Here is a 25,474-nt window from a genome sequence, read left to right as displayed (position 1 = left end):
AGACCCTTTTTTTTATGCAAACATAATTGTCACCATTCGTTCAATCTCAAAATAAGATAAAGAGGAGAAAGTCATCAACCTAATGGTTGGATAAAATAGGCTAACCAATTTCAAGCCTACAACAAACATAGATAGATTGCAAAAACATAAATGGTTGTTCATAGATCCATAGGAGCTTGGAGACAGAGGCTACATCATGGTGTGTCAAAGAAACTTCTATGAATACATTGGAAAATTTAACATTAGTTACTATCAAAAGATGTTGTGACGTTGGAAAAGGGTCTTTAGTTTTATTGGTTGCTGGAGCAAGCAACTTTGATATAGCTAAAAGACGTGAATATGTTCTCTCCACACAGGAGGAGGGCAGAACCGAGGTTCTCTCAATGGTGGAGGAGGTTGGACGCAAGGTAAAAAATGGAAGATTAAGATATGCATCTTTTTTTCTAATATTGTATACTAAAATTTCTTGTAGTAGTTTTAGATTCGTTTTATTTAATTTATATTTTCATCTTTGAATTATTTGAGATTCATATATTACCATGCTTATAAATTTTTATTATTTCTATAATTATGTCAAGTTAATTTTCTTCTAATTTCTCAACCTTGATTGGTTGGTCATAGATCCTTTTTTTTTTGTGCAAACATAATTGTTACCATTCGTTCAATCTCATAATGAGATAAAGAGGAGAAGGTCATCAACCTAATGGTTGGATAAAATAGGCTAATCAAACTCAAGGCTACAACAAACATAGATAGATTGGAAAAACATAAATTGTTGTTGATAGATCCATAAGAGTTTGGAGACATAGCCTACATCATGGTGTGTCAAAGAAATTTCTATGAATACATTGGAAAATTTAACATTAGTTACTATTAAAAGATTTTGTGACGTTGGAAAATGGTCTTTAGTTTCATTGGTTGCTGGAGCAAGCAACTTTGACATAGCTAAAAGACGTGAACATGTTCTCTCCACACAGGAGGAGGGCAGAGCCAAGGTTCTCTCAATGGTGGAGGAGGTTGGACGCTAGGTTATCTATCCAAGGGAGGAAGGTGGGGGAGGTTGGATGCAATGTTATTTCTCAAAAAAGAGGAAGGCGAAGGGAAGGTTCTCTCCATGGTGGAAGAGGTTGGACGCAAGGTTCTCTCCATAAGGGAAGAGAGCATAACCGAGGTTCTCTCCATAGTTAGTCATACACTATTGTAATGTAATTTATTTCTTATACAAAATGTTTTTTGAGCCAACAATTTTAGTGATTAAAAAAACTATGCAAAAATGAAAGTAAAGAGACATATAGTAGTTGGCTTAATTTGTTCATATAGACATTTTCTAGGAGGTGGTAAATAATATATTTGTAACATACAGTATACCTAGGTGTTAAAAATACACTTTTAATGGTAACATACATGTATATAGATATAAATCAGTGTATTATAGCAAAAAAAATATAAATAATGTACAATAAATTTTAATATATTTGTATTGAAGTTAATTTTATTTTAAAAAATTAAAACTCGCACATCGAGCGGGTCTTTATCTAGTTATTAATATATAGTAGTAATATATTAGTAATATTTATAATTTTAAAAATATAAGTGTCCAAAATATTCAGATTTTTAGATATAGATAATTTGAGGTATTTAAACTGTTTATTAGTAAATTTGGGTAAAAAATACTCTAAATTTTAAGATATATTGCGTATTATTGAATAATTTAGACTAAATTAGATACTAAAATTTTGAGTTTTGTGAATTTTGGGTAATCTGAATTCAAACCCAAAATACTCGAACCGAACCCGATCTGAACCCAAATTCTAAAAATACCCGAATGGGTTTTATACCTCTAAACCCGAAAATCCGAAAATCTGAAATATCCGATCCGAACCCTAACAGGTACCCGAATGCCCAGGCCTACGTCTTGGCTTGTGATTTGTGTGAGAAACTTGGTACGTACGTGCGAATCAGAAGTCTTAAACCGGCTATGTATGGTCAATAAGGATTTCATAATTTGAAATTAATAACACCTTTTTTAATTATAAAACAAATACGTAGTTCATAAATCTTGAAAATCAAATAGAATTCTATTTCTAATAAATAAAAAAAGATCAGTTTTGACGTCTAATAAAAGTGAAGCTTAGATAATAGTGAAGCCCTAGGCATAGATTCTAACACTCTCCTCATCTTGTTCTTTCTTATATCTTTACGATGACCACGGGGTTCAGTGGAGATGTAAGCTCTTTTTAAACACTTAGAGCTGGCAAGTATGTATTTCAGAATCTCTTTCTCTGCGTTTTGTCCTCCATAGCCGTGCCACTGAAAGATCTTGAGATGGGTTGACAAACATTCTGGAACAGAAACCGGTGGGTGGAATGAAAGTGGGAAATCCGAGTTTGTCTGTGAAACAACATCAAAAGATAATATGTAAGTACTGTGCAATTATACATCACGTTTAACTAGTTCAGTTTAGATGTTTATTAGTCCATATCCATTAATAAAAAAATAAATCAGTGGGTGGGGTAATTAAACCTTGTCGACGATGCGAACAACTTGTAGTTTAAGAGGAGTTTTTTTGGGAGAAACCACATAAATGGTTGCAACCAATCTACTTTATATGGTGCAAAAAATTTACAATCTTCAAGTCCAAATCGGAAGAAGTAAATGGCGTCAAAACCCCCAGTCTGCAATGAACATATATAATCAAAACGTTGATTTTTATTTATATTTTTTTTAGCATAACAATAATATCACTAGTACGTACCGTTTCAACCTTGAAAAGTAAGGTCAACTTGATATACATGAGTTGTGATGCGTTGTGATAGGACCGGCCAAAGAGACCGCCATCGTTTCGGCAAAACCATAGTAGACACTGCTTCTTTTGTCTCGAGAAGCGACAATATCTCTGCGAGCACATCGTCAGGTAATTCGCTAATCCTGTCTTCTTTAATCATCTGACTCTTACTTTTTTTAGTTTAAACAAGAAAGAATTAAGAACACAAAATTGTTATAAGAATGACTCTCTTATTAGCTTAAAGAAACTGACCTAAAACTTCAAGCTCTCTCTCACAATCTCTTAATCATAATCTCTCAAGCTCGTAGGTTTACCACAACTTTGGCAACTCTAGCTATATTTATAGAGATTAGAGATAATTCCTAATACAAAATATAATTGTGTTTAGATAATTCCTAAACATTAGGTAATCCTAATCCTTTAGGGAAACCATTACTCGGTAGGATTAGAATAATCTCTGACTTAAGCTATCTTCTTCTTCAAGCTTATCCCAACAATCTCCCCTTTAAGCTTGAAATCCTTCTTAGACATAATACTGTGAACTCCAATATGGTTCTTCATATCCTTGAACCTGTTCTTATCAAATGCCTTGGTTAGAATGTCAACCTTTTCTTCTCTTCTCTTGTTCTTCCTTTTAGTGTTCATGTATCTCCAGGGTTATGTTTATAATAGAGAGAAAGAGAGATGTGAGCATATTCTCTTGTGAAAGAAACACTTGTAATCTATTGATCATAGTGGATTGGCTGAGGGACCGTCTTCCCTCTCCTGAGACGTAGGCTTCTCATACCGAGAGCTGAACTCAGGGTGAACAAATTGCTTGTGTCTTCTTTCTTTATGCTTATTGTTTGATGCAGATTCTTGAATCGATGTTTGGTTTAATGTGAAAATCAAGCATAGATAACAAAAAAAAAAACCAAACAAACACACAATCACCTGGGACAAGAGTTCTCATTATCCTTGAAGGATAAAATATCAAATACTCTCTTCTAATTTACTCGAGTTAATGCTGTCTATTTATAACGTCAATAATAGACATTTATGCAATTTTGGTTATGGTTTTCTGTTAAAGGTATTCCAATTTTCATCTCGTATTCTAATATACAAAAATATCTTGTCGCAATTCATTATTATTTTCACCTTTCTTAATTTTCCGCATTGTACCTTGTAAATGATTATTATTTTTTCTCTCGATGTGGTTCAGTGATTGTAACTACGTATATTTTTTACCTTTGTTCTTGGTTATTTTAGTTTAGGTAACCTTCTTTATGTAAAAATCATTTTTTTTTGGATTTTGTTGTTGTTGTTATTGTTGTAATGTGATTTTTATTAAACAACAAAAACACTCTTTAAGACAAATTAAAAAGAGAACTTGCTGATTTTTCTTACTAAAACCGGGACGAACGAAAACACACTTTTAAGCTTAACCGGGACTAACATTATGTTAAACCAACCTAAACCATAATTTATTCCAGTTCCCTAATCTGATAAGCGGCGGCTAGTGACGATTGAAACTGGTTAAGTAAACCAATTTTAATTTAATTTGGTTTGGATACCAGTTTTGGTTAGATTCGGTAACTAAATTAACCACTAAATGAAAGACACGTAAGTTATTCACGAACCACATCTGTTCCCCTTCAAAGAAAAAAAAATCTCCCAAAGGTCCTTCACTCTTCTCCCCTCCTCTCTCTCCATCCTCCATATCTACAGAGCTCGAGACGAGATTCTCCTTGTTCAACAACTCTCATCTGTAATCGATACAGGTTCTTTATTCTACCTCTTCTCTTTTGTTAGATTCTGTATAATCTCGGTCGTTTGCATGATTCTGACTAGGTTTTGTTCAGCAAACTCTGATTTCGTCGCTTTTGTGCTAGTTTTAGTCCCTTGATTCTCTAATTCTAGATAATTCAATGAACTAAGAACCCAGAAGTATGATAGATTTATGGGTTAGTCGTATATCTGAGGAATAGGTTCTTCTACTTCTAAGATTTTGAATTGCATGTTCAGTCTGATTTTGCTATAATGTAATTACTTTTGTTTGCTCTGTGATGGATTTCAGATGGCAGCTTCATCTACTTGTCTTGTGGGAAATGGATTGACACTGCACACAACAACCAAACAGAGGTCAAGTAAAAACTTTTCCAGCAGACAGATTGGTCTGTTCTCATCCTATTCTTCAGTTATTAGGACGTCTAGGTTTAACGTTGTGAAGGCTTCTTTGGATTCGAAGAAACATGAAGGAAGGAGAGATTTTCTCAAAATTTTGTTAGGAAATGCTGGAGTTGGTTTGGTTGGAAGTGGGAAAGCAAATGCAGAAGAACAAGCGGTTTCTTCGTCTCGGATGTCTTACTCTAGGTTTCTTGAGTATTTGGACAAGGATAGGGTGAATAAAGTGGATTTGTATGAGAATGGGACAATAGCTATTGTGGAAGCTGTTTCTCCTGAGTTGGGTAACCGTGTTGAGCGTGTACGTGTTCAGCTACCGGGGTTAAGTCAGGAGCTTCTTCAAAAGCTAAGGGCTAAGAATATTGATTTTGCAGCACATAATGCTCAGGAAGACCAAGGTTCTGTGTTGTTCAACTTGATTGGTAATCTTGCTTTCCCGTTGCTTTTGATTGGTGGGTTGTTCCTTCTTTCGAGACGTTCTGGTGGTGGAATGGGTGGACCTGGTGGTCCTGGTAACCCACTTCAGTTTGGTCAGTCCAAAGCAAAGTTCCAAATGGAGCCAAACACTGGTGTGACTTTTGATGATGTTGCTGGAGTTGATGAAGCAAAGCAAGATTTCATGGAAGTGGTGGAGTTTTTGAAGAAACCCGAGAGGTTCACTGCGGTTGGTGCCAAGATCCCGAAAGGTGTTCTCCTTATTGGTCCTCCTGGTACCGGGAAAACCCTTTTGGCAAAAGCCATTGCTGGTGAAGCTGGTGTGCCTTTCTTCTCCATCTCTGGTTCTGAGTTTGTTGAGATGTTTGTCGGTGTTGGTGCCTCAAGAGTCCGTGATCTTTTCAAGAAAGCCAAGGAGAACGCTCCTTGCATTGTCTTTGTTGATGAAATAGATGCTGTCGGTAGGCAAAGGGGGACCGGAATTGGTGGAGGTAATGATGAAAGAGAACAGACCCTCAATCAGCTCCTAACTGAGATGGATGGTTTTGAAGGTAACACTGGTGTTATCGTAGTTGCTGCAACCAATAGAGCAGACATTCTTGATTCTGCTTTGTTGAGGCCAGGACGGTTTGATCGACAGGTACCATCTGATTAATACACATTGATATTTTTTGTAATCCTATACTACTCCTAGCGCTGGTGCTTACTTTATAAGTTTCTGATGCAGGTAAGTGTTGATGTTCCAGACGTTAAGGGGAGAACAGATATTCTCAAGGTTCATGCCGGTAATAAGAAGTTTGACAATGATGTCTCACTTGAAATAATAGCAATGAGAACCCCCGGATTTAGTGGAGCAGATCTCGCTAACTTGTTGAATGAGGCTGCTATATTGGCGGGAAGGCGAGCGCGGACATCGATATCATCTAAAGAGATTGATGACTCCATTGATAGAATCGTTGCTGGCATGGAAGGAACAGTGATGACTGATGGGAAGAGCAAAAGCTTGGTTGCTTACCATGAAGTTGGTCATGCAGTGTGCGGGTAAGTGAGAAGCAGATTACAGGCCGGTCTGTATATTATTACTATCAAGAACTTACTTTGAAGCTATATACTTTGTCCTTTTGCAGAACATTGACTCCAGGACATGATGCAGTGCAAAAGGTAACGTTGATACCAAGAGGCCAAGCGAGAGGTCTGACATGGTTCATTCCATCAGATGACCCGACACTCATCTCCAAGCAACAACTCTTTGCAAGAATTGTTGGTGGACTCGGTGGCAGAGCCGCTGAAGAAGTCATCTTCGGTGATTCCGAGGTGACTACTGGCGCAGTTGGTGACTTGCAACAGATCACCGGTTTGGCTAGACAGGTACATTCAACTGCTTCACAACATTCATGCTTGGACCTGTAAATAAGTATGATCTTTTACTAGTTGATGATATTGAGAACTTGAGAACTGTTGAACTTTGTAGATGGTAACAACATTTGGAATGTCTGATATTGGACCATGGTCATTGATGGATTCATCAGCTCAAAGTGATGTTATCATGAGGATGATGGCAAGAAACTCCATGTCTGAGAAGCTTGCAGAAGACATTGACTCTGCGGTGAAGAAACTATCAGACAGTGCATATGAGATAGCTCTAAGCCACATAAAGAACAACCGTGAAGCAATGGATAAGCTTGTTGAAGTGCTTCTGGAGAAAGAAACCATTGGCGGTGACGAGTTCAGGGCAATCCTCTCTGAGTTTACTGAAATCCCACCGGAGAACAGGGTTCCTTCCTCAACAACAACAACTCCAACAACAGCACCAACACCAGCTTCCGTCTGAGTAATGGATTTGTATACTTGTAATACTTAAATTTTTCTGTAAATTTTATCTGTCAAACTTGAACTACAGACATGTGATACTATCTCAAAAACTTAGTAACAAGTAAATGTTTAAATTGGTATATCCACCTAAGCTATGTGTGTTTAAAATTAGTGTGTGCTGGATTATCCAATTTTAAGAAATTTCTTTATAGAATTAGCTTGCAATATTGTAAGAGAGAATCAAAAGTATTTTGAAGCTTGCACGAGTAATAACACCAAATCGGTCTGGTAATTCATACTTCTTCTGTACATTTTGGATACAATTACCTCAAACCTTAATAATAGCCCACTAAACGCTTTACAAAAGCCATAAAATTTGTACACCATGATCTCTCTGTTCAACCAACATCAAAGAATATTACCAAATTGATACTGTCACGCTTTGTTCACCTTCCAGGAGCAAACCTGAAACCACAGAGCAAACCCACAAATCAATGCTCAATTCCAAATTAGTAAATATATTAACCTTAAAAGAAGCAACATTTAAATCAAAAACGTTACGCATTTAATGGCTTCACGCCACTTGCAATTCCATCGTCATTACTTCTCTCTTTCTTCACCCACACCATTGTTGAAGCAGAAGCAGCTCCGATCGGCATTTTAACACGGTAATGCGCCAAATCATTCCCTTGCTTAACCCGATTACGGTTACTCGGTTTAGTTTGTGCCTTGAGATGATTCTTGTTTTCATCTCTTTTGATAGAGAGATCCTCAAATTGTGTTTCTACGGCCGTCGTTGCTTTTTCACTTTTCTTCCTGTAAACTCGAATCGCATCTTTCGCCGGTGTAGAATTCTCCGTCACGACGGAATCAGTCGGCGCGATTGAACCACAACCACCAGAATCGACGACAACATCATCATCTACCAAAGCCACATCTTGATTTGTCTTCTTCTTATTTTTCTTACTATCATACCGTTTCCTCCTAAATCCCCTATCCTTCTTCGGTAACATCTCCGCCGTATCTTCACCTCCTCCACCGCTCCCAACCTCCGCCGTTACTTCCGCTATCTCCTTCTCGACAAATCTTGCTCCTCCGCCGCTCGTAGATTTATTTTTTCTTCCCTGATTGCTTCGATTCAAACGCTTCTCCATCTTCAGATCTTCTTCCTCCTCTCTCTTTTTTTCTTCCTCGACCTGTTGTTGTTTCCGTCGTTTCTCTTCTTCTTCCTTACGCTTCTTCTCTTTCTCATTGATCCAACGCTCCTGTAGCTGTAGGATGCTGATGTAGTTAGCCGGAATCGAAGGAGTAGTCTTCTTCTTTTTGCTTTCAGTGACAGTGTTATCGTCCGCCATTGAAATCTTCTTTCTTCACAAACTCCTCTGTAATGGAGAAAAGCAAAAAACAGCTGAAAGGGGAAAACAATTTATTAGTTTACTACGCACGCATTAACTTTATACCGCACTAGAAAAAAAAAGTAGAAACCCCTTAATCCTATAGGCCCATCTGGCAGGCCCGTAACCTTTCACTTTTTAAAACATTTTATTTATAATTTTTTGTTGTAAAATGTTAAATTAGTATTATTCCGAGTTTTTAGAGAGTGGTTTTAACTTTTAAGCATCGGCCAAATAATTTTTTTTAAAATGGATCTGTAATCAGTTGAATTAATACGATCGTTTATTTTATAACGGCTACAACATACACAGATTGCTTTACCAAATTTAGAGATGATATTTTATCAAAAAATGTAAACAAATCAAGGATGAAAATCATAATTCTAAAATCTAAATTTCCATTATTCTAAAATTAATTTTTTCCTTTACCTTTATATTTTTAGTTGGATGAAAAAAGAAAAGATGAAAAAAATATTCTATAATTCTATTTTATTTTTCAAAAATTCTTGCGAAAGTGTTCTTTATCTATAATGAACAACTTGTTATAAGTTATGACTAACTTAAATAAGAATTATATCTGCATTTTATGTAAACAATGTTATTTTTTTTGTTGGTGAATAGTAAAGAATGTTATATATATTGTCTTGACTCAATTGATCCAATAATTTAACATATTGTTGTTAAATGTTAATTAAAAAGAAATAGTCAAAAATATACATTTACTGATTTACCATAACATGTTAGATTCTACAATCAGACGTTGATTTGTAGATTTTCAGGTGTCGGAAAGATTGAAAAGAGAGCAAAACAATCTGACATAGAATAAAGAAGACACATAGAGCCAAGCAAACATTTATTACCATTTTTATTTTATTTTGCTTAAAATATTTATTACCTTTTTAATTATTTATTTATTACCATTTAATTTATTTATTAATTAATAAATAAAACCTTATCTCTCACAAACTACTACACACAGTCCAAGACCATTTTCTAAGCAACTTGCATCGCTCATTTGTCTCATCTCTCAAACTTCGAACGAGTCGCTGCTTCTCCTACGCTCTCTCTCTCTCTCTCTCTCTCTCTCTCTTTATATATAAACTCGTCGAGGATTCTTTTCTCTGTGTCTGACGTTAGAAGATAGAGAGACAAAGAGTTATGGCTATGGCGATGATGATCCGAAACGCAGCAGCTTCACGTCGAGCAATGACTCCGATCTCAGGCGATTTCGGTGGTGGTTTGAGATCTATGTCTTCATGGTGGAAGAGCGTTGAGCCTGCTCCTAAAGATCCGATCCTCGGAGTTACCGAAGCTTTTCTCGCTGATCCTAGTCCTGACAAAGTTAATGTTGGTGTGGTGAGTCTCTCTGTTCTGTTTTCCCCTGTTACTACTACTACAGATCCTTACGGATTTAGCTTTTTTTTTCTTTTTTGTCCTTCGGAGGATGTTATCAAAATTGAGATCTTATGGATAAAACAGGAATTGAGATTTGGTTGTTTCTGATTATGATCGAGGAGTTTTTGTATGGTGGCTTACTTATTGATGAAGCTAATATGTGTTAAATTGGATATATCATATAGGGAGCATATCGTGATGATAATGGCAAGCCTGTTGTCTTGGATTGTGTAAGAGAAGCTGAGCGAAGGCTTGCTGGGAGCACTTTCATGTAAGACTTTCTCTTTCTCCTCCCCAAATGAGCTTCTCTGTTGATTGACATGACAATATTGATTGTCAAGTTTTGAAATCTTCTTCTTGGTGAAGTTCTTGAATTGTTACTGACGAAAAGATTATTGATTCGCCTTTTTCTCTTGGAATGAAAGAGCTTCTCTGTTTACTCTTTTGGATGTGGTTATATTTGCGTTTTAGAGAATACAGAGCAGTGGAACCTCATTTGTGGAAATGATATGCATGTTGAGAAGATGTCTGTTAGCTATATGTTTCTGTAGCTGATGCTATCTTATTTTAGTGATCGTGCTCATCTAATCAAAATTCTGAGTTCCATGTCAAGCACTTTAATCTCTTTTCTTACAAGTTTGTTTACTTTGATTTCAGCTGATTGACCCAAATTAGCCCTTACAATTATATGTAAATGTGCTCATGGTTTCTTGATAAGTGCTTGTGGTGATATGTTAAGCACTAGTTTATGTTGCATGCTTGTGAAAACTATGTAGTGGAGAGTGTACTCAAATCCTAATTCTGTATCATTGCTTTTGGCGTATTAAAAATATGTGATACTTCATATGCATGCATCATAGTAAGAACTCAGACTAATCAGCATCATCAATTATCTTATTTCCCTTATTTCACCAGACTGATCTGATCTGTCTCTATTGTCTTAATCGACTAAAGGGAGTACCTTCCTATGGGAGGAAGTGCCAAAATGGTGGACCTAACATTGAAGCTTGCCTATGGGGATGATAGTGAATTTATTAAAGATAAAAGAATAGCTGCAATTCAGACTCTGTCTGGCACTGGAGCCTGCCGACTGTTTGCAGACTTCCAGAAACGTTTTTGTCCTGGTTCTCAGATCTACATTCCTGTACCAACCTGGTCCAAGTGAGTTTTATACAGTTAATTTTAATGACTCCTCATATTAACCTCAACCTTCTGTTGCTTCCCCAAAATAGCATAGCTTAATGTATTCTTTTATCAACAGCCACCACAATATCTGGAGAGATGCAGAAGTCCCTCAAAAGACATATCATTACTACCATCCAGAAACCAAGGGTTTGGATTTCTCAGCATTGATGGATGATGTGAAGGTTAGCAAAGAACATCTTCTTCAACAACCAACTTTACTTGATTTTCTTGTCAATAACATCCTGATTATGTTGCCTTTTTTATATAGAATGCTCCGGATGGATCATTCTTCCTTCTTCATGCCTGTGCTCATAATCCTACTGGAGTAGACCCTACAGAGGAACAATGGAGAGAGATATCACAGCTATTCAAGGTGATAACTCATCAATTGTTTATGGTGACTTTTCTTCTCCCTGATCTGTCCACTGCAAACTAACAGTGAGTTCTCGTTTCAGGCTAAAGGTCATTTTGCATTCTTCGACATGGCATACCAAGGTTTTGCTAGTGGAGATCCAGCGAGAGATGCCAAGTCCATCAGGATCTTTCTTGAAGATGGTCATCATATTGGAATTTCTCAGTCTTATGCAAAAAACATGGGACTCTACGGCCAGAGGGTGGGATGTCTCAGGTATTCATTTTATTCAGCAAAAATATGGAAATTAGAAATATGTCAGCACCTTAATTTCGAATGTATGCGTCATCAAATTGTATAGCCATAGAGGCTTATTTAGTGATGAAAGTAGAACTGAATATGAACATGACGACATTGTCTTTTGCTGCAGCGTGCTTTGTGAAGATGCAAAACAAGCCGTGTCTGTGAAAAGTCAGTTGCAGCAGCTAGCTAGACCAATGTACAGCAACCCACCTTTACATGGTGCTCAACTGGTCTCAACCATTCTTGAAGACCCGGAGTTAAAGAGTCTGTGGCTAAAGGAAGTTAAGGTACCATTCCATCATATTGTTATCTCCTTAACTATGTAGCTTCCTTTTTCTTGAAATTTATCCCATGTTCCATGTTTCATGTGCACACATTATGAAAAAACCTTGTAACCATGTTCACTCTTTTGTGTATAATAATCAACTATAAAATTAAAATCTGATAAGCCATATGTAAAATTATCTGTACCATAACAGGTCATGGCTGATCGGATTATCGGCATGAGAACTACTTTAAGAGAAAGCCTTGAGAAGTTAGGATCGCCTTTATCATGGGAGCATGTTACCAAGCAGGTAATTACAAAATAGACTGTGTTTCTTTTGAACTTGTTGTGATTTCTCACCTGACTCACACAATTGCATAATTCTATCTTTATGGGGATACAGATTGGTATGTTCTGCTACAGTGGGCTAACACCAGAACAGGTTGACCGCTTAACAAGCGAATATCACATCTATATGACCCGTAACGGCCGTATCAGGTACTTCACTTTCTCCTGATTAGAAATCTTTAAGCTCAGATCCAAATGTCCCCATTTTTCTAACGTCAACATGCTTAATTTCAATGCAAACCATTTCTAAATCATTAAGGATCTTGATGTTTTGGTTGCAGTATGGCTGGTGTTACGACAGGAAATGTAGGATACCTTGCAAATGCTATACATGAAGTCACCAAGTCTTCTTAAATCATGTACTTGCATGTTACACCCAAACATAAAAATTTTGTTTGAAGAGTCAATAAAACAGGAAGCAAGATTTGTTCTTCAATTGTTTTCGTGGGAACTGAAAAGTTTACCCCATAGGTCCAGTCATACACTGTTAGCTGGGCAATAAAAACAGGCCTGAACCATGGATTGGATTCTTCTTGAATATACAAAATTCAGATTGTTTTCTTCTCATTTGCTTTTTTTTTGTGTTTGCTTGTTTCCTTTGGCATGTCTTTTTAACTGTTTATGATTTTAAGATCTGTTTGTAAGTTTTGCAACTTTGTCTATTATGAGTTAGAGAGACTGCTCTGTTGTAGGCTTAAAAACTTTAGGTTATCATGATTTCATTGATCATTTCGGTTCTTTGTCTTGTAGATCTTTGGAATCGGATTCGTTTCTTTTTTTTTACGGACAAAAACATATACAAATACTGATACACGAGAAAAAGTATCTCTACAAGTCAGTGAACAAAAAGAATAATAATAGACACAATCATCACACCTCTTGATTTCTCAAAAAGCTGAATTGGCCACGTCTAGGAGACATCATCTCTTCTCAGAAGCTGGTACTGATACTTAGTTAATCATAAAGAAGTCAAATCTCCCCATCCTCCTTTCCATAAAGCATTCTGCTCTCCAAAAGCATCTCAGTTACGAGATCATTTTCTAGGGACCAGCTTGAAACGGAAAGCCTCCATTCATCTGTCGCCTCACATGCTCTGGAATTAGCCTGTTGATAAGTTCCGGCGAAGCCCCAGCCAACTGAAAGATAAGAGAGGTAACAGATGAAGTAACTGTTTTCAACATTCAGTTATGTTTGGTTCAAGACGAAGTAGTATGATTTTGGAGCGGTTAACATACCTCTTGTTTGAAGTTGAACAAAGGTGGCAGAGGTCGTCCATTTGGAAGACGAGCATTTGGCTCGCGGAGTTCATTGAAAAATGGATGCGCACATGCTTCGAGCTTCAGACAGTATACAAACATATGTAAGTTAGAACAAAATCTCACAGTTTAAGTGTTTAACTGAACAGTTGGGGTCCAAAGAAATCATAGAGAAACCACTCTAACAATTAAGAGTGCTTCGTGGTTTCCAAATACTAACCGCAGTGCAACGCAGACTTGGTGAATACTGAAGAAGCCGGGATGCGAGGTCAATGGCTTCTGGAGGCATCCGCTTGTGGAAAACCTGAAGGTCACAAAGCAGTATGTGTAATGTTTTAGTATATATTTTTTATGAATATACTTGAGGGCAAATTAAGTCATTGTATGATCATAAAGAAGTTGTACATATATATACCTTATGCCAAGGGTGAGCTTTGATTTGTGGGAATCTGAAGTCTGTGTAGTTTGGGTTCATGCATCGGATTTCTTCTCGAGTTGGAGTACCAAGAACCTATACCAACGCAGCAGAAATTAAGACAAATCTATCAGATTATAGGAAGTTTAAATACAACACATGAATTGAAGCCCAAGGTATGATGTAATAATACAAAGAGACTTCACCTTTATGATCTCCACTAGCTGGTCCACTGAGTTTTCTCCCGGAAATAACGGCTGTGAAGATAAATAACATCAAAATGATTACGGAAGATTCTGAAGAGATGCTTTAGTTCTCTAAGATAAATAGAAGATAGATACACTAACCTGACCAAGAAGGAGCTCTGCCAGAACACAACCAGCAGACCATATATCTATGGATGATGTATACTCTGTGGCCCCAAAGATGAGTTCTGGAGCTCGGTAATACCGGGAGCAGATATATGATATGTTTGCTTCACCTTTCACCTAATATAAATATAGCCAAATGTTGCAAATGTCAGGGTAACAGAGAAATATCTGATAGAATTTTCATGGTATAGAACATGTAGACCATCCTTTACTTTTGTAAATTACTTCCATAACATTCACTTAAATGAAGGTTTTAACTACTACATGCACATAGACATAAGAACGATGGAAAAAAATAAAAAAGGGCATAAATGAAAGTATAAACCTCTTACCAATACTTTTGCACTTCCAAAATCACAAAGCTTACACTGATGAGTGAGAGGATCAACCTATGGAACACACCAGAGAATTGTATTACAATCTAGTCAAGGTTATAGGAAAAAAAACCCACAATAGATCAACGTACCAAAAGATTTTGTGGTTTCACATCTCTGTGACAAACACCAGGTGCAGTATGGATATAAGCCAAGCCTCTGAAGATCTGCACAACATTTTTTCCAACCCGTTTCAGCATAAACACAACAGAGTAAGAATATTTGTTAGGGGAAACAGTAGATAACAATGCATACTTGGTAAGTGTAAAGCTTGACATAGAAAATAGGCATCCTCTGGTTTGAATTAGTATAGTGCTTCAATACCCGGTACAACGTTTCAGGTACATACTCCATAACGAGATTGAGGAAAAGCTCATCTCTACTCGTTGTAGAGAAGAAACAATGCTTCAAGGAAACCACATTTGGATGGTCGATTAGTCGCATTAACTGCAACTCTCGGTTTTTATAGCGGCGATCTTGCAAAACCTTCTTAATGGCTACTGATTCTCCAGTTTCCAAGCATTTTGCCTAGAATGGTAAGTTAACAATCTGATCAGAAAGGAAAGAAAAATTAAAGGTCATTGCTTACAGAGGCTTGAAGTGAGAAGCACAACAGTACCTGGAATACAATCCCGAATGATCCTGTTCCAACAACCCGCTCGGCCATGTAACTAATGACCTGTAAAGACCAGAAGAAAGAAAATGTAAGTGAGTTAAAAATTACTTCAAGTTGGATTAAATGAGTCATAAAGAAGTCAAAAATCATTTTTTCATCTGTTGAAGTTATATATGGGAAAAGCAACATAACAAATGATAAATCTAAACCTTAGATAAGGTAACCTTCCGTTAAAAATATTTAACAAAAAAAAACAGAATCAAACCTGTTTAGGTTCACCATTTTTTCCTCCAATTGTAGTAGAAATGATGTGACCTGTAACAGCATCATTTCCTTCTATGACAGCAGCAGACATATCCTGCAATCAAACCTGAACATATTATTACCAGCATTAAACTACGCTTGTATACAAATAATGAAGGTTTCGTTCTAAATGTATATCAACCAATAGACAAATCATGCTAAAGGTTTGAATCGTTCTTTATCTCTGTCTGTCAAGTATATGAAATCTTCCAGAATTTAAACTTGTCTTTGTAAATAGCATTCACATCTAAGAACAGTTAATGCGCAGATTACAGAGAACTTAATTAAGTAAAGTAACAAAAATGTAAATCTGAAGGATGTTGCATGTTCCTATAAACAAGAGGCTAAGTTGATAGAAACAAAATCAAGAGAAGATATGCATACTAGTGGTTAATGATAAGTAAATGGTAAGTGGGAGTTCAAAGGTAAAGCAACATATGGAATGTCAACTATTTCCTGGACATAAAAAAAAAAACATTGTACAAAATCAAAACACACAATCATAGAACCATGGAACAAAACACTGTCAGTTGAAGAATAAAAGCAAAAGAACACAAAACAAAACAAAAAGAGTTCGGAATCAAATACAGAAAGAAGAGAGACAGAAAGAATGGGCCAAGAATCATACAAGTAAGTACACTAATACTCCAAAACCTGTCAGAAAACAAAAAAAAAAAAGACTCAAAGATCCACAAGTACTTCTGTGAAGCCAAATAAAGCAAGCTGACGAATCTTTCATAACATGAGAAGGCAAAACAAACTAGTAAGAGATTTACATCGTCGTCTTGCTCTTAAATTAACTCAGAGACAAGGAATTTTACTGTTCTTTAACCTTTATTTCTTCATTAGGGTTCAAAGGTTTATCACTACTAGTAATCAAAAATAGCTCAAGAGAACAAATCTTCACTAGAAAAAGTATAACTAAGCTACTAAGAAGTCAAAAACGAACATCTTCTTCGATGAGCTCTATGGTAAGAAGAACGCTGAATAAAAAAAAAGAACACAGATCGATTCACTAACACATCGAAGCTGCTAGATCTAGCCGAGATCTAGAAAACCCACAAATCGAAAAATTAAAAACGCATTCTTTACGAAACACCAAACGTAAAGGATCAAACATAGAGAGAAAGAGAGATACACACTCAAACGTGAAGTTGAAAGAAAGAAAAGAAAAAACGAAAAAAACAAACCTTGTCTGTATCGACATCAGGACGACGTTTCAAAGCATCTCCGCCGTGAAGATGCGGTGGCTGTGAAGCTAGAGACGGAGGCTGAGGCCCCAATGGTATTGAAGTCATGTGCTTTTTACAGCTTTCTCTCTCCCACACTCAAAAGAGTAAAAGACTATTCTTTTTCTTTTCTCTCTCACCTGTGGTTTGTGTTGTGTCTAAACTTGAGAAATCGTTTCAAAGATCAAAAGATAACCCACGCTCGAGTTCAGCGCGTGTGTAAGACGAACCAAAGGGAACGCTTATCTGTTGTTGTTAATTAAAGTAGTACTACTAATTAGTTAAGTGAAGTCATTAGTGAACCTGGTAAATCCGTAACCCCCCTTAATGCAACTAATTTTTGGATGTTAATGTTACCATGTTTACACAATCAGATAATAAAACAATATAGTACCTCCTGATGATAACATGTTAATTTTGGTTACACCTACTTTTTCTCTTGTTGATTAAATGTTATTTGGAGTTTCCAACACAAAAAACTTCACTCTTTAATATGTCTATCTATCTGTACTATTAATACAGATTTATAATTATTTGTTTCCGTTATTTTATTAATTATTATTCATTCATTGGTCAAATCTCTTACTACTATTCATGGAATCTCTTTTTTTTTTTTGTAAAGTCGTATTCTATTTTTGACGTTTATTAAAGTTTCATAGAATAGTCGCACACTTGTTTCCAAGTGAACATTTTGAGATTACTATCATCCTACTTTCAACTCGATTCAATCACAGTCAGAGAAAGTAGTTGAAGATATTAATCTACTCCATAGAGGATTTTAGCTAAATATAACATGATTTTGTGATAAAATTTTTTATTAAAAATGCAATTAGTTGCTGCCACCACAAACCATAACGTGGGTCCGCCCCTGGTTTTGTGTTTCTTCTCATCTTTTTTCTTTTTTATAAATTGTGACCGATGCACACGAATACGGCTACTATGGAGAAGGTGGCTGCAACCGCCAAACATCCCCCAAGCTAAACCGAAGCCACCAGTTCGGCCGTCGCTCAAAAAGCTTCTCGTTGTATTAATTTTCTTGTGTATATCTATACTATTAAAAGGGAAGCATTTTTAATAAGTAGACATAGATTAAGAAATTATTACAATGAAATGCCATTGAAAACTGAATAGGGATAAGTATAAATAAGGAGCCAAACAGATTGGAAATGAAATTAAATTAGAGCCAAACAGATTGATAGTAATTATAATTTATACTAGCCGAAAAAATATTAAATGATAGTAATACATAAAAATCGGAAACAATAAAAACCTACCATAAAATCTAAATAAATCAATCCACGAAATTAATCAAATAATTAGCATTTAATTTAATAAGGAAACTAACACCAAAATCTCAGAAAATATCAATTAAATATAAATAATAAGGAAATCAGAATCAAATAAATCTTTAATAATTTGTACTTGCCATAACTAATCGACAATTAAATAATTAGCAACTATGTTAGTACAAAATCAAAACAGTCACTAATATAACAACTAATGGATTTTTCTTAAAATATCTACCAATATAACAAATATTTTCCTATATCAAATTGCATTGATCACATTTGTAAACTTATTTTTTAAAATTACGAATTATAATTTTCCTAAACTACTAACCATTCAGAGTAATTTTAGGAATTATAACTATTAAAAAATATATTTTTAATGATAAGATTTTCCTATAACCTAAATGACAACTTATTTGTTTTTGTATAAATACTGCTTCTATTGACAAGCCGATCACTCGGATTCATCGATGTAGTTCTATTTAATTATTTTGGTGTTTTTTTTATTGTTTGGTAGTGTTATTTTGGTGTTTCTTTGGTTCCATTTTTTTTGCATGCCTNGTTTGATTCTGAGCGGTTAACAGGATAACGTAAATGCCATTTTTAAATAAATATGGCATCATCAGCTACATATATTGTACTAATATTTGTATACCAGATTCTTAATTTAATATTAGATTATGTTCTTAAGCCTATGTTTTTTCACATTTTTTGTGTGGTTATATAACATGTAAAGCAAAAATCATAGGAAAAACTGTTACGATGCTTTCAAGAAAAAACAATTCAGAATACATAAGCTATACCGCACCTTTTGCACAACTCCAAAGGTTTTATTTTTTTTATTATAACTTATATATTAAAAGGGAATATAATGTTACTGTAGTGGCAACCCTCAAGTTTTCAGTATTAAGGTCTGTTCGTTTCAACCCTCAAATTACAAGGTAGCGACTTAAAAATTAGTATCGCTAAAACTAAACCAACAACCGATTAAGAAAACGTGAACTTGAATGATTAAACGAACTGGCCCATAGTCTAATTAAATTTTTGAAATTGCATGATTAAAAGACTTTTAAAAATGATTTACAATTGTAATGTCTGTATTTTCTAAGGTAAAACATGTAGAAGTAAAATCAAGGCAATTCTTGACATGAAGTATACTTTACTGGTGATTGATTTTACTGTATTTATAGAGTTATATAGATGAAAACAACATGTAATTCTGTTACTAGATTTATGCATCTATCTACACATAGTGTAAGATATATATGTGTGGTATAAAAGATAAATTGTTTATTAATATATTACATAAATTATGAATTACATGTTTTGTTTTATATTTTAGGGATAAAATATTTTTGATTAGAAGAGAAAAAATCAAAAAGGTAATTGTATTTTTTGATCGTAAAGACCAGCTAATTTTTTTTTGACCCATTGGATCCTGGTCAAATAAACTTGTGGATCTGTTTACAAATTACAAAATAATTGAAACTAAATCAACAACTTGATAAGTAGCCAATATTTATGAAAGTCGCTTTTAAAAGTGTTCATAACTAATCAGATTATTAATTTTGATAATGTATATATGGAAACTTATTTAATTTTGGTAGTATATTATTTGATATTTCTAAAACAACCATCTAATTTAATATATATAGGGAATGAAACATGTAATTCGGAAAATAAATATATTATCTAAACTATTCTGAATAAAATATGAGGATGAGAATTTTGGGTAACACGAATTACATACATAACATTTACTTATGTGGAGTACATGAGATGGTTTTTTGTGGGTCAATATAATTTAATTTATTGCAGGGCAGACATATCAGACGAGTGTAATCTATTTGACAACTTTGTTTATGTCATCCGGTTCATGAATTTTTTGGTGTTTTTAATTGGTTTGATGGTTACCGAGTTTAACAGAATTCTAGCTGATCACTAATCCAGATCACAATCGATCCGGGTTCGCTATCATGTTGGTTCAAAATTTATGGTGAAGCAATAACAATTTTATGAAAGCTACCCAATATAAGTTTATGTTCTAAATGTCATATCAAATAGATATATCTACCAATAAAATGTTGTATATACAATTCTGAATCTCTTACATATTTTCTTATTTGTTGGACTAAAATATAAAATCTCAAATAGTTAAATTATTATTAAAACCTTAGTTATGCGATGGAAAAAACTTAACATATACATGATGAGACACATTTTCTGTCCCAAAATAAACATAACGTTTACTCTGACTACTTTTTTTTTTATTGTTGTTGTCTTTATTGATAACATAAACAAATTCGATCATTCTTTTTTTTTTCTAAACCAAAAGTAAAGTTTGAATCTTAAATATTAATAACATTCTTAAAAAATAGTTTACAATCATATTAGTAAACTTAGTTTTTGAAATCAATTCCGCACGTACGTGCGGGTCTGAATCTAGTTTTGGTTTAAGTTTGAAACTTTTTTATTCCGTTTTGGGTGAGAATTTATATGCTTTCCGATAACTCTTTGAATGGAAAACTATTGGCTAACGTTACGTATATATTTACGAATTACGATCAAAATCTACAAGTTTCTTTGATGTTATTTATTTCAGAAAAATATGGTCTTTATAGAGCCAGATGGCTACATTTTTTAACGTTTTCTAACATTTGGTCCAATTTGAGTTTTGAAGGATGTTTAAAAGTCTTAGGATAAGGTCTCTGGACTAAAAGCACATGGACGATCGTAATCCATTTATTATATTATACTATGTTTTTTTTGTATACTAAACCATTTTATCGTGTGGAAGTTGATATATACATGATATAATTGTCAGATTAGCAGCATACATATTCTATACGTAACTATATCAAATTGTTGCTAAAATAAATCAGTCTATGAAGACCTAAAGGTCGTCGATCCCATTTATCAACCCAAACCCACTGATTGCATGTGATAACTCATATTTCATATTTGGTGAAGTGTGGGTACATACGCTCGTACCTAAAGGTCGTCGATCCCATTTATCAAGTGATGTTTGTTTACACATACAAAAGTCGTCGACCGAGGATATATCTATCTTTTAAGGTTAAAAACAAATCGGTCACATTGGTCGGAAAACAGGCTTAACCTTAAGTTTAGAATGTCTAAAGCACACATCAAAACATTTGGCTTTCTACGATAATACTAACTGCACAGATAACATACAACAATATTTTGATATATTGTAGCAATACATAACATGATCTGGTGACAAATCATTCATGAAAATGATTCCGCGGGAAAGATAAAAAAACCAAACAAAGAACTATTAAAGTAACATTAAACTGATAATAGGACGATGCGAGAATAAGATAAGATATTAAGATTATGAGTGCTTAGGTATGCCTAGATGTTCTAAGCAAATCGGTTACACACATCCAAATATACGTTCTAAGAAAAGTACCCAAAGATATATCTAGCAACCTCCTCCACCACCGCAACCTCCTCCACCACCGCAACCTCCTCCTCCGCAACCGCAACCGCCACCACCACCACCGCCACGCCAACAGCTACCTGAATCCTTCTTCTTTTTAGCGCAAGCAAAAACCGCCACGGTTACAAGTGATAAAGACAGAAGAAACATGAAGATCAAGAACAAAACATCACCAAAAGCATTAGCTCCTTTCATGTCTCAAACTAGCTGATGAAGAAACCTCTCTCTCTCTTTCTCTCTAACTTTTGTTTTTACTTTCTCTAGACTTTGTTTGAGATATTTACTTTCTCTAATGATATAAAGAGATGAAATTTGAATATTTTCACACCAATATTAATTGTCTCAATCATTCCTCTAGTGTCTAATTACGTCAATGTATTCAATTCAGTTCTGCAGTTTTCAGGTTTCCTTTCTAGTGCTATATATTAAAAACAAATTACAAAAGAACAAAACAAAGTCTAGTAGTAGAGAATAAAGAAGCAGTGTCACGTTATGGAGTATTATTGCCATAAAATCTCTGTTAACATGAGCTGTACATCACTTCAACAAGAAACCTCCCCCCAACAAGTGACAGACAATTATATCTCCAAAGCTTTTCTCTTTATCATTGAACCTTTTGATTCAGATTTACACAAATAATTATAAGAAAGAAAAAAGAACAAACTTTATTGGTCATTCCCCTTCTTTATTAATGTTGAGATTTACATGTAATTTGGTGTGAAAAATTTACAGTTTCTTCATTACCTCCACTGTGTTTTGGTCTTGCTATGCCTCTGGTATAGTGTTGAGTGTTTCCTGAAAGATTAAAGACATGTTTTATAAGTCTTTAACTTCAAAAAAAATTAGACACATTTGTAAAAAGTGAAGGGTTAAGATTCTTGTTTGTTTACCTTGGAGAAGCACACAAAACCTTGTTGTGTATTGGACGTTTTGACCATAGTTTCCCACTTTGGATTTGTTTGAACCTTGTTGTTGAAGTGATTCTCATCGCCAAAAGACTGTAACCATGTGAATGAGTTGTTCTTAGATGGTATTGTTGGTAATGTACGCTTTAACCAAGAATCTGAAGGAGCTTTTGGTAATGGTGGTGGAGGAACAGTGTGATAAGATGACCGATGATGAATCCTTGGACTTTTTTCAAGATTTTTTGTGATTCCCTGCAACTGGTCTTCAAGATTAATCTTCTTCTCCTTTGTAATCTCTACCACATTGGATTCTGGCACTGCAACAATAGCTTGATCAGGACACTCTTCAACTTTTACACTTGAGAATTTAGTGAAATCCTCATCTCTACTATCATTCATTTCCTTGGTGCTTTTAGATTCTGAGATAGCAGCTTCTTCATCGACTTCAGTCAAGTTCTGAACATCTTTGACAGGAACAATCTCTAGTGAAGGACACTCTTTTGATAAAGATTGCTTCTTGGTCTCATCTTGTACCTTCTTATCCACTGAATGAACAGTGTCTACATACAGAGTTTTCTCTGCCACAGGAGTCTCAGAGGAAGGTTCCCATGTATTATCATCGCTAGCCAAGAGCTCACCAAAATTTTTGCTGACTTTTGCGCGTGAAGCAGTGCCAAAGTTCTCAAGTTTTTCCTTTCCTTGTGGAATAGAAGATACTGATAAGGACTCACCTTGAGAAGACCCTTGTGCAACTAGCTTCAACTTACTCTTATCTTCATTGGTTTGTACCTTGTTCTGACTTTCATTAGTAGATGCAGGATCTTGATACTTAGAACGCATACGACGAACAGAAACAGCTCTTTGCGCCTGCATTCTCACAGATGGAACTGGATTCAATAGTCCTAAAGAGCTTCTCAAGCAGATTTGAGGGACTAATCCACAAACACCAGAAGCCATGCTGCTTGTATTTTCATCTTCCTCTTCTTCTTGATCTAGTGAATGATGGAACCGATACGGATTCTGCTCGACTTTGTTCTGTTTCTTCTTCAACTGCTTCACCGGTTCTTCTGGTTTAGGCGGTTTCCTAACAAGATGTGGAGATGTTTCTGAAGTCAAGGCTTTAGCTGCAGGCAAGAATCTCCCCATCATTAGATCCTGTGTCTGTCGATCACTAGATAAAGTCCCAAATGGCTCTACTAGTATTCCTGAACCATCCAAACCATTCACACCACTAACATTACTACAGTTGAAGAAGAATGACTCAGATCTTGAAAGTGTATCAGTTGCATCAAGATAGGTACCATCACTATCATAATCATCAAACCGTGAACTAGAACTCTTTGCATCCTCCACATGATATGATGATACATTATTACTAACAGTTTTGGTCTGGTGATCAGCTCTGGCTTCAGCTTTCCTCACTAACTCTACTCTCACTCTACCAGGAGGAAGCTTTGGCACAAAATGTGGCTCAACGTTACTTTGTAAAACCGGTTTCCTTTCGTCTTTCGGCTTTCCGGGTTGATGTTCCCATTGGAAAGGAACAGTTCCTGGATTTCTCACAGGACCTGACTTGATATCAGACTTGTAAACAGGTGGAGAAGGAAGAACCTTGTTGGTCACTGAATCAAAAGATCTTGTTTTGCTCTCAGATTCTGAAGTTTGCATAGGACGTCTGATGGATATAAGCGGCCGGTTGAAATCTAATTGCTTCTCTTCCATCATTAAGCTCCCCATTAACATGGATTGCTTCTGCATAATCAAAATCATCATTAGAAGACTTGTAATAACTTCAAACATGATGTAGTTTGCACAATAAACTCAATAGTGGTAAGTCTTGATGGAACTTATTCACCGCTTCTTGAAAACATATCAAGATTTGATCTTTCTTCGTTAATATGAAAACCCAACAAGAGTATGAAGCAAACAAATACAGACTCAAAGGTGAATCCAAAACCAATTTGAGAAATTAGTAAAAACAAACAAAGAAAAATATTTGATCTTTAGTTTCTTTTTTTCTTTCTAATCGAAATCTAAAAATACACAAGAGTATACGCAGATACGTATTCGTACTTATTGTGTATAAGAATCAGAAGCAGAAGACCAGAGAGGGTGAGAAGCCAAAGAGCTCAAGATTGTGTTTCTTTTAGAAGAAACAGAGTACAGAGTAATGATTAATAGTACTGCAGGAAGAAGAAGACGAAACAGAGACATAAAGATACATATAGAGAGAGAGAGGTGGGAAAAACGTACCAGTTAGAAAACGCGGAGTTGAAGATAGAGAGAGATGGAGAAGAAGAAGAAGAAAGAGATCAGAGAAGAGAAGACAAGTGAATGAAAATATTAATGAAGAGAGGAGAGGTGAGGTGAAACGAATATATGAGGTTGTCATATTCTTCCTACTTGTTTCTCTTTAGGCTGCCTCCGTCACTTTTGATTTGTCCCTTTCTTTGAATAATAACATCAGTTTTTCTTTTTAATTTTATATAAATACAGAATAATTGTTATATAATGCATGTTGATTAATTTAGTAATGCTAAAAATGGAATTTTATTTTTTCTTCTTTTTTTGTTCACACTAGTTGTTGCATTTTTCCTTATGTCTTTCTGTCTCTGTCATCATTTTTTTTCTACGTTCATCTCATGTGCTTGGTATAATAATAATTAATAGGGAGAATTTAGTGGGCATGCAAATATTATACCAGAGATGTTTTGTTTTGTTCCTCGAAATAATTTATACAGATCGTTTTCAAGTATGCTCATTAGTTGGAGATTTTCTATGATTAAATTAGGTATAGTTGGGAGATAACAATGAAA

The 25,474-nt window shown here is 35.2% G+C and overlaps 5 protein-coding genes across 6 annotated transcripts; 2 read left to right on the top strand and 3 right to left on the bottom strand.

The window, feature by feature from the left end:
• LOC104786534 (ATP-dependent zinc metalloprotease FTSH 2, chloroplastic) lies at positions 4,410-7,346 on the top strand. The gene is made up of 5 exons (XM_010511964.2): positions 4,410-4,545; positions 4,842-6,023; positions 6,111-6,424; positions 6,511-6,751; positions 6,855-7,346. Exons 2-5 carry the CDS (start codon positions 4,842-4,844, stop codon positions 7,212-7,214), a joined length of 2,097 nt encoding a protein of 698 aa, XP_010510266.1. The 5' UTR covers positions 4,410-4,545; the 3' UTR covers positions 7,215-7,346.
• On the bottom strand, positions 7,463-8,930 carry LOC104786533 (nexilin-like). Its single transcript, XM_010511963.2, has 2 exons — positions 7,757-8,930; positions 7,463-7,660 (listed from the first exon to the last, which is right to left on the bottom strand). Exons 1-2 carry the CDS (start codon positions 8,548-8,550, stop codon positions 7,642-7,644), a joined length of 813 nt encoding a protein of 270 aa, XP_010510265.1. The 5' UTR covers positions 8,551-8,930; the 3' UTR covers positions 7,463-7,641.
• Positions 9,569-13,004, top strand: LOC104786532 (aspartate aminotransferase, mitochondrial). Its single transcript, XM_010511962.1, has 10 exons — positions 9,569-9,945; positions 10,170-10,255; positions 10,939-11,145; positions 11,246-11,351; positions 11,438-11,542; positions 11,625-11,797; positions 11,952-12,111; positions 12,304-12,399; positions 12,493-12,587; positions 12,719-13,004. The coding sequence occupies exons 1-10, from the start codon at positions 9,748-9,750 to the stop codon at positions 12,789-12,791; spliced, it is 1,299 nt and encodes a 432-aa protein (XP_010510264.1). The 5' UTR covers positions 9,569-9,747; the 3' UTR covers positions 12,792-13,004.
• LOC104786531 (shaggy-related protein kinase zeta) lies at positions 13,189-17,152 on the bottom strand. The gene is made up of 12 exons (XM_010511959.2): positions 16,963-17,152; positions 15,735-15,827; positions 15,473-15,532; positions 15,109-15,381; positions 14,946-15,020; positions 14,812-14,868; positions 14,456-14,596; positions 14,315-14,365; positions 14,109-14,204; positions 13,914-13,997; positions 13,673-13,774; positions 13,189-13,573 (listed from the first exon to the last, which is right to left on the bottom strand). The coding sequence occupies exons 1-12, from the start codon at positions 17,068-17,070 to the stop codon at positions 13,478-13,480; spliced, it is 1,236 nt and encodes a 411-aa protein (XP_010510261.1). The 5' UTR covers positions 17,071-17,152; the 3' UTR covers positions 13,189-13,477.
• On the bottom strand, positions 21,478-25,019 carry LOC104786530. Of its 2 annotated transcripts, XM_019245855.1 has the most exons (4): positions 24,912-25,019; positions 22,644-24,410; positions 22,498-22,548; positions 21,478-22,366 (listed from the first exon to the last, which is right to left on the bottom strand). In XM_019245855.1, exons 2-3 carry the CDS (start codon positions 24,399-24,401, stop codon positions 22,519-22,521), a joined length of 1,788 nt encoding a protein of 595 aa, XP_019101400.1. In that variant the 5' UTR covers positions 24,402-24,410; positions 24,912-25,019; the 3' UTR covers positions 21,478-22,366; positions 22,498-22,518. The 2 variants fall into 2 exon arrangements, with proteins under 2 accessions (XP_019101400.1, XP_010510260.1); XM_010511958.2 differs by having other exon boundaries at positions 21,478-22,548.

This window comes from Camelina sativa, chromosome 5 (assembly GCF_000633955.1).
Source record: "Camelina sativa cultivar DH55 chromosome 5, Cs, whole genome shotgun sequence".
NCBI classification, from domain to species: domain Eukaryota; kingdom Viridiplantae; phylum Streptophyta; class Magnoliopsida; order Brassicales; family Brassicaceae; genus Camelina; species Camelina sativa.
The sequence above is the reverse complement of the archived record's forward strand: the minus strand, read 5'-3'. Positions and strand labels throughout refer to the sequence as shown.